This window comes from Triturus cristatus, chromosome 12, assembly GCF_964204655.1.
Source record: "Triturus cristatus chromosome 12, aTriCri1.1, whole genome shotgun sequence".
Classification (NCBI taxonomy): Eukaryota; Metazoa; Chordata; class Amphibia; order Caudata; family Salamandridae; genus Triturus; species Triturus cristatus.
In genome coordinates, this window is record NC_140595.1 from 643,948,323 (window position 1) to 643,957,656 (window position 9,334).

General features: G+C 45.1%; 1 protein-coding gene across 2 annotated transcripts in view; it reads left to right on the forward strand.

Moving 5' to 3' along the window:
* USP10 (ubiquitin specific peptidase 10) overlaps nucleotides 1–8,335 on the forward strand; it is a 333,623-nt gene extending 325,288 nt beyond the window's left edge. For both annotated transcript variants that reach the window (XM_085638327.1, XM_085638328.1), the window contains one exon: nucleotides 7,183–8,335. In XM_085638327.1, the coding sequence (XP_085494453.1) occupies nucleotides 7,183–7,370 (188 nt within the window). In that variant the 3' untranslated portion in view covers nucleotides 7,371–8,335. The remainder of the gene's footprint in view (nucleotides 1–7,182) is intronic.
* Nucleotides 8,336–9,334: the final 999 nt, after the last annotated feature.

Below are 9,334 nucleotides of genomic sequence, written 5' to 3' on the forward strand. Positions count from 1 at the left end.
CTCCCGAGTGATACGTTTATTGGCAATCCGTGGGGTGATGCATGCGTCAAACGTCCATGAGTTCCATTGCCACTGAGAAATCTCGGAAGTGCGTGTGTGGAGCCCCCTGGTCTCTCGGTGGAGATCTGTCTTGGGCAGGGTCAAGTATGGCGTTGAAGTCCCCCCCACCCATAATCAGTTACCTTAAGGGCAGTGAGAGTAGAAAGGTGCCCAGAGCTGGGAAAGCAAGAGCATGCAGTGCAGGGGGAATATATACGGAGGCCAGGTTGTAAGCACGCCCCTCCCGTTGACAAGAAAGTGCCGCAAAGCGCCCTTGGTCATCTGTCTGAGTACTTCGTATCACTAACGGGCAGCTTTTCCTTACCAGTATTCCCACCCCTCTGGAGCCAGATGTGAATTCGGAGTGAGCTATCCTCTTGAAGCCCCATCTATCCAGAGCTTGGGTGGCTGTCCCCATCAGGTGTTTCCTGTAAGAAGACCACTGAGGGAGTATGTCTCTTAAGATACTGTAATATCAGCCCCCTCTTTATTTTGTCGCGTAGGCCATTCACATTCCAGGATATAATGGTGAGGGTGGGACAAAGCTTGTGTATGCCCTCTGGTCGTGAGTGTGTGGGGTCAGGGGTTACGTCCCTTGGGACTTGAAATTGCTTGTGGGGCATTGGAGCCGTGTGTGCGGGTCATTGAGTTCCCTGCGTGCGAACCTCAGAGTGCATGTCTTCATTTTTCGGTTGCAAAGCATAAACAAGATAATTAAAAACGTAAACAATAACATAAACATAAGCTCTCCCTCCACCCCCTCCCTGCTAGACTGATTTACAACTACCCGCCACCCCAACATTGCAGAGTGCTTTAGTCCCTGAAAGAGTACTTGCGTGCGGGGAGACAGAACATCCGGAGCACGTCGAACATCCCGATTATTCAAAGACTTTGGAAGGGTAAGAATTGTACTGGACACGTGACATCGGAAAGGAGGTAGAAAGTTTGTTGTGTGTGACCCCGATGGGCCATCACCAAGCCTCCCCAGACGATTGATGCTGTAATTGTGCTTCGCTGGGATGGGTTCACGTGGCTATCCCAATAGCGGCGTTATGAAGTAGGTGTCTGTCATTCTCTGTTTGTCACTTCCCCAAGTCCGCAGGTGGCGGGTCCTCTTCATCACCTGCTTGTCTCTGGCTGCGTGGTGTCGTATCCGATGGCCAACGTTGCTGTTTACGGTCTTTTCTAGACCCATGTACTTGGCTCCAGCCAGTCATGGGCATCTTTGGGTGTGTCAAAAAACCACGTTTTTCTGTCCGCCACCACTCGGAGCCTCGCTGGAAATAGCATTGAATAGGCAAGTTCTCTGCGCCTAAGTTCTTTCTTGACATCGAAAAAGTTTCTTCTCTGTTTGGTGACTGCCGCTGTGTAGTCTGGGAAGAATGAGATTGTGGAATTGTCAATGCGCAATGGCGGAGCCACTCCTGCTGTTTGGAGGATGACATCGCGATCTCTGAAATTTAAGATCCGGGCCAGGAACGGTCTGGGGGGAGCTCCCGGTTTAGGTTTATCGCCCGGTACTCTGTGGGCTATTTCTTCCGAGAAGAAACTGGAGAGCCCCCTTGGTTGAAGCTGTGTCTTGATGAGCTCCTCCACATATAGGTCCATAGCAGGCCCCCCTCTGGATTCCGGAACTCCTGTAATATGCACGTTGTTGCGTCGGGACCTGCCTTCTTGGTCGTCCAGTTTGGAGGACATCTGCAGGAAATCTGCGCGGAGGAACAACACGTCTGCAGAGATAGACCCCACCGTTGTTTGGACGTTCGTGAGAGCGGTCATTGTCTTGCAGTGTGACCTCTTGCTGGCCCTCGGGTGTTGAATTAGATACAGTAGGGGTCTTTTAGGCGGCAGCGTTTGTGGGATCTTTGGAATATGCGTATTTGTCCAACTTGAGTTGTTGGGTCGTGCGTTGGCCCCAGCTCCCCATTTGTTCCAGTCTTGGGGGTAGATCCGCCTGCTGACCAGGTTGTAGGCAGTACTCACCGCCGCCTGCCCTGTGACTGGTTGTTACTGGTGACCTGTCGGGTTTCCCGCTATGTAGTAAGGAAGACCTTTACGGCCACCACACCGGGATCTGGCACAGCGTTGGTGGGGTGATGCCGGGCTCTCGACTTGATCTGGTTCGGCTGGGGGTCCGGTAGAAAGTGGCCAGTCTTAGAGCGGCTCCAGCCACTCGCACCGTCTATTGAAACTGTGAAAGGTGTGTAATAGGGGGGCTCGTGGAGCGTCTTGGTCACAATGCGCTCATACGTGCGGCAGGCCCTCACGTGGGGGATCTCGGTCTTATAGTGCCGGTCGTCGGTGGAGGTCGGGGGCCTTTGGGGTGGAACAACGCCTTCCTGGTGGGTCCTGGATGCCTAGTTTCAAGCTCTTTGGTTGTCCGTTTAGCAATGGCGCTTCAGAGCAGGGCAGCCCCTTCTATGAGGTAGTAACTGTATGTCTCACCGAAAGTGGACCCTGGCAGTATAGGTGCTTGAGGGGGGCATGGGGGGGCGGGGGACGGGACCAGTAGGGCCGAAGCGTGAGGTCTTGTGTCTCTCAGCTGTGAGGGGTAATTAGTCTGAAGCTTGTACCTTTTAGATGCGGACTTATGGAGTGGCATCGCCCGTGTGGCCCCTATTGTACGCACCGCCCCCCTCTCCTGGAGCTCCTGGTGTCCGTGAGGGCCTGGTCGAAGGCCCAGGCAGTGGTGCAGGATGGAATTGGGGCACACGCGTAGACCCCACTGGAGCCCTCGTTCATGCGGGTTATTGGCCGGGTGGCCGATGGTCACCGGGTGTCGATGGGCCTCTCTATGGGAAGCTGATGTAGGTGGTGAGGCGCCAGAGCACTATCTGTTGTGCCGCCCAGCGCTGCTCACCTTGTCTTGTGGGTTGTGGCAAATCCGGCGCGATCACGGGCCGCCAATTCACTTGAGGCCGCTGCTTCAGGCGCGGCTGCAGGCCGCTACACGTCACCTCTCCGCAGAGTGCCGGTACAGTGTCGTCTGTGCTCTACACCCTATCGTTGGGTGCCTCTGATGCTCCGATGCCTAATCAGCGTCTTTGGGGTCCAGTTCAATACGGATTATTGTACGGATAGTGTGGGGATTGCTTCGCGTGAGCCGGAGCTCTGCTAGATTGCGGCTATCACCATTGGCTGCAAACCACGCCCCCTCCATTGGGCATTGTTACAGGTTTTTTGTGTGCCCTTTCTGCATTTTTGCATTTACTGGACCAGCCACCTTTGTTAAAATTACCTGTTATGTGATTTATTAAAGGCTGTGATGTCACAGTTGAATCTTAATTTGGTCCCTCCATTTATGTGCACCCCTTTTGAGCTGATGCACGGCTGCCCTCTACGCCTTCTCACACTGTAGACAGTCTTTCTCATTGTGATAACTTCAGCTTATCACCTCAATGATCCTCAGGCTTTTTCAGGCCAGCCCCCCTACCACACGACCTTTCAGGGCAAACTGGTGCTGAGGACTAGAGAGAGTGACCTTTGTGCCAAAGGTTGACTCCCTTTCACGTCGAACAGTCTATCATGCGACCGCTATTCTTTGCTTCACCTAACCCCTCGAAGGAGGAGGAGAGATATGTTTTTTTTTATATCGATTGCACCTGTGACCATTAGGTAGATTGGGTTCTCTGGGGTGAAGAAAGGCAGTGCAGGAAAGGACTTTTTTCAAGTGGATAATCCTCTGCATTAAGATCTGCCATGCACTGGCCAAGAAGCAGCGTAAAAAAGCACTGAGGGCACATGGAGGCCCTGTCCTGCTATGCCAGGCCACAATGTGTGCATTAGGGCACAGGTCCACGAAACACCTCTTCTTTGACAGCCAAGTTTGATGGGAAGGGCATTTTGACCTTTTGCTTCTGCAGGACTTCTTGGTCTCAGCCGTCGCACACTCACCACCTCGACAGGTAATTGTTTGGTATCTATTCTCAGGATGAAAAATCTGCAGTTAGAAGTATCTATCCGAAGAATAAGTTACTTACCTTTGCTAACACTCTTTCTGGTGGATATTCTAACTGCAGATTCCTCACTGCTCTTCCACCTCCCCGTTCTGTGGAATGGTCTCTTTCCATTTAGAAGATCCCAAATTAGAAATCTGCATACTGGCACAGATAATTGGCTTCTGGGCTTCATTTCCGTGGGTGTGAACAGAGTCTAGAAAGAAACAGATGGCACTGCACTTGGGTGACATGCACCTGTGGACATGGGTGCAGTGACAGCGAGTCTTACCATTAGCATCCCATCTCTCAGGCTCCCTCAGTGCTAGAACAGATGACTTTGGTCATCTCTCACTGAGAGACTAGGAGCTGACTAGCTCAATCGTCTCCAGATTGTGGTTTTCATTCTCTTTGCTATGTCTAGGAACAGGAATTGTCCTCCATTTTGTGCCATACACTTTGTTGGAGGCATTCAGTTCCACCGGGTGTCAGGGCCTGCTGTACACATTGCAGCCACTCCCGCTTATCTTCACATTAATGAGGAAAGTATGAGAGGATCAGGTGCAGCTGATTCTGGTCACTCAAGATTTGGCGAGGAGGATCTAGCATGCTGATATAGATACTTAGCTGCCTAATCCCCTCCAAAAGGGAGCGCACCTGCTCTAGCAGCAGGATGGTCAGGTTCTGCACCCCAGTCCCTACACACTGCTGCTACCAAGGTGATAAAGCAGATCAAAGCCCGCAGTAGAGAAGAGGTATACATTCAAGTATGTCCTTCTATCTATACCTTTATCGCACAAGATTCTTGAGAACTCCAGTTCAGGTCAAAAAGAACGAGTAGTTGACAGATTCTATATGGTCAGATGAATCATTGCACCTTACCATATCTTTTGTTTTAATCATTATATGGAGTACTCTACAAAAAAGTAATTTCCGTGAGTATACCCCTAGGTACTTTTAATATTTTTTACCTGAACTGGACGATTGAATTTGTCCTGAAATAAGATAAATAAGAACTCCCAGGTCCACAGACCTCGATTTGATGATGAAGCATGCCACGTAACATTGTGGGTGAGATGACCTCTTAAATATCTTTTTATGAGCCTATTGAACTTCTTAGTGTGAAAAGATAGAAGTGACCATAGATTGGAGTACTCCAGTATCTTGTGTGATAAATAGTGATTAAGCAGTGCCTACTAGAATTTCTTTGCTTACCCAATTAAGTCATAGATGCTATCGTAGAAGCCTGCCATCTCACCCATCTACGCAAGCCACTGGAACATGTTTGTGTGGTGGAATGAGTTAGAAGCAGTTAATCCTTTTACATTTTACATGTTTGATACCTTAAAGTTTGTATTGCTGCTTGAAAAGCAGGGGTCTGGTGGTGGCTGCAGTTAAATCCTACCTAGCTGTGCTGACTGCATTCTTTACTTGCCCAACCTTCCCTGTTAAAATCACCATTAATTATGTTTTCTGAAAGACTTGCTTTGTTTCCTCACTCTCCATTTATTGTTCAGCGGGATTTGAACCTTGTTTTGACGTTATCCATTTGAGCTGTTGCACAGTTGATTTGTACCCGTTCTGACTCTAAAAACAGTTCTTTTGGTTGCGATTTACTGCTTCTTGCAAGGTCAGCGAGCTTCAGACCCTCTTAGTTCATCTGTCCTTAACAATTTCTTCCCAGACAAGTCTGTTCTTTGCACCTGTCCAACCTGCTTACCAAAAGTAGTTAATTCATTTCATATGGGCTACAGCTTTCTTTCCTCCCCATCCAACCAAGGTGGAAGAATATCTGCATAGGCTGGGTGCCAGGCATGCAGTGTTGTAGTGCCTCGACGGCATTTGCCAGTACAAACCAGCTTTTTGTGGGCTTCCCTGGACCTAAGAAGGAAAGTATTCTCCGTATCAAGATCTACTATGCCCTATCAAAGAAAGATCCTCTGTAGGGTATTCATTTGGATTCAACCAGGGCCATGATTGCTTCCAAGGCTCTTTTCTTGTGGTAAGGCTTGTGGCAGACCTCGGTCAGCCAGCTCCGAGATTGTACTTCAATGCTTTTACAAAGCACAGTGTCTCGCCTCAGTAATGCAGAGATGAGTCCTTGGTTAACTGTTGCTAGTCATGCCCTCTTTCCAGAAAGGTACTAGTTTGGGAATTCTTCATATGGTGAGTAATATACGGGAACATGTGTCCAGCAGAAGGAAATGTTACTTGTCATATGTAATTATATTTCTAGTGGATACATGTTCTTGCTGCAGAATCTCATTGTCCTCCCCCTCTCCCTTATGAGCTAGTTCTCTGAATAATATCCCATGGTATGTAAACATGTTATATGCTGTATTTGCCTCTGTCGTGGCTCTCTTGGATCCTCTCTGCATGTCTTGATGGAACACAGCAAAAAGAATTGACGAAAGTTTGATGGTTGGCACCTAAAATACTCCGTAACATCACATCTAGAGGCGGAGTTGCAAAAGTCGCTGCATTTCACCATCTGGCAGTGTTGGAGAATCATAGCTTGGGGAAATCGTTTTCCATGCCTGTCCGAAGCCTGGTAAGAGTATTCATAAAACAAGGAAGGTGCAAGAACATAATGTATCTGCACGACAAAGCATTAGTGGAGGTAAGTACATTTTTCTTTTAAAGCAGAACTTTGCCACCAAGTGACTGCACTTAGACTAGTTGGTAATGAGAACCTTACAAATAAGCACAGAATATACTTGTAACTTAAGCATTTTCTTTGAACATCTCCATTGTATTAGGCATTGATGGGGAACAAACACTTAACGCTTTGAAGCTTGTTGTTTGGGATCTTAAACTTTAAAAGTGCATTCAACTGCAGACATTAATGTAAACTTTCAGTAATGCTTTAAGAGACTTCCTTTGTTTTAACATCCTTTATCAATTTGCTACAAAATAAGTCATGGTTCAGTCGTTAAAACAATTCATTTATTTTGTAGGTATGAACTGAGCAGTGGCATAAATGTTTTACCATCCTATTTTTATTTCTTTAGACCCAATAGGTTTTACGAAAATAAAGTCATGAAAAAACTTAATTACCATTTGTTTTGTTTGGATTTGATATAAACAATGAAAACAGTATTAAAGCATTCTAGGTGGAAAAAAACCAATCAAGCCATAATTGATAAAATGATCTCTGTATACTTTTTGCATAATATTTATAAATGTCTTCTGCCCTGTTTCTCTGTAGTTGTCTATCACCATGGGAACAGCGCAACCGGCGGACATTACACTACAGATGTCTTCCAGATTGGTCTTAATGGCTGGTTGCGCATAGATGACCAGTCAGTCAAAGTTATAAACCAGTACCAGGTGGTAAAACCGTCTGCTGACCGAACAGCCTACCTCCTGTACTATCGCCGAGTGGACCTGCTGTGAAATGTTCTTCTCTACACTGTGTGCACGCCTGATAACTGCTTCGTAGGCCGCAAGCTCTCACTATTGTTCTTTCTCTCGTCCCACCCCGCTCCACTCCTTCTCCAACAGCTCCTTTTGAGTGCTTCTTTTTTTTTATTTTTTTGTTTTAAATGTCCTTCAAGTCAACAGATGAAATTTTGGAATAGCCTTTAGCTTATAGTTTGTTAAAGACTATTCCTAGCCGTACCTTTTAGGTCCAAACTAACGGGGTGAGGGGAAGAGTTAAAGCTTGGTCAAAAAAGAAAAGAAATCAAAGTAATTGAAAAAAAAGAAAAAAAAATATTTTATATTTCCAGAGTTACTGCAAAGATCTAACCTAAGATATGTGGGGGTTTGAAAGAGGTTCCCATGTTCTAATTTTCTAGTAGAACAAACCCTTTACCAGCAACGCCATTTTTAGATTCCTGTGAAAAGAATAACGTTTTATCTTAAAACAAAGTTGCTTTCTTTCCCTTAAAGTGTTGGATCAATGATAACAAAATACATATATATATGCACATATGTATGTTAAACTATATGTGAACAAGTGTGTCAGAAGGAAGTTATCTAACATGCTTCTGGAAAAAAGAATTAAATGAGTTTACAAAGTGCAATGTGGATAGGTTCCTACCATGAGATATAACAATTGTGTGATAGGAAAACTGCTTTAAGGACTCTGACTCATTGCCGATCAAATATTTGGAGTTGAGATGTTAGTCTATCTTTAGATGGGTGATTGTAACTTTATTCAAACTGCAATTATGCTTCTGTGTACACAAGATTTTAAACAAATAGGCATAACAATGAAGATTGATATTCCTTTTAAGTCTGCTTTGTTTAACTTTGCTGTTGGCTCCTATATTGTTGAGTTCCTACATGTACACAGTTTAGTGATATATAGGGGTAAAAAGTTGTCGCCCATCAATAAAATAAGAAAAAAATCACAACACTTGTATGTTATCTTTCATGCTCCCGACCATCCCAGATGTGTTACTACACGATCATTGTATTGAGTGGGACACAAACTTGATCTTTTAAAGATTCATATTGTGATTAGATGCTGTGTGCTGGAAGAGGGTCATGTTTTTCATACACCTCATTTAGCTTGTATTTTTGTTTTCTATTGTACATAATCCTAAAAAAACAAATCTTCAGTTTCCAAAATAGCCATTGTAGCAAGATTTGACATAATTTATGCTTGTCTATGAAATTGGTTAATTGTTTGTGGAGGTACAAACCAAAGCCTCTGGTATTTAAGTTTGTATTTTTGAGGGGAAAGTGTCACGTTTATACTACTGAATTTGTTTTGTACTGTTTACACCTTTGTTCATTTTTTTTCTGACTTTTTATTTTAGACAAGCCCAATAAAAATTGAACACAAAATGCTATTACTTTTCAAATCGACACCATTGGATCAGTGGTGAATCGCAACTTAGTAAAGCTATGATGTTGTGTTGCTCTTTCGGAAGCTACTGTATTTTCCTATGTCTCACTTAATTCAGCTTTCATTGGTACGTGCTTTCTACATATGCATACTTGGAACACTTATTCGCAGGTAAGGGTACCTTCGAAGATTCAACGGCATTAGAAGTCTTTTTTCACTATCACCAAATCTTCTATAAAGTTTAAAAAATGTGCAGGTGCCTTTTAGATGTGTTTGCCACTATAAAACTGCTTGGAAGGACGGATGGTACAGTTGAGACAAAAATAATTAAATGCTGGAAAACTGGTGTTGGACCGGTCGTCCTTTGCGCTGTCTTCCCCCAAACCTTTTGCCTCACTCCTCCATATTTTTTTTATCTTGATTTTGTTACGGCTCTGTGCACTTTACCACTGCTAACCAGGACTAAAGTGTGTGTGTGCCTACTCCTTAAAACATGGTAACATTGACATGTCCCTAATTTGCTTATTTAATTTACTTCAAGTCCCTAGTAAAGTGGTACTAC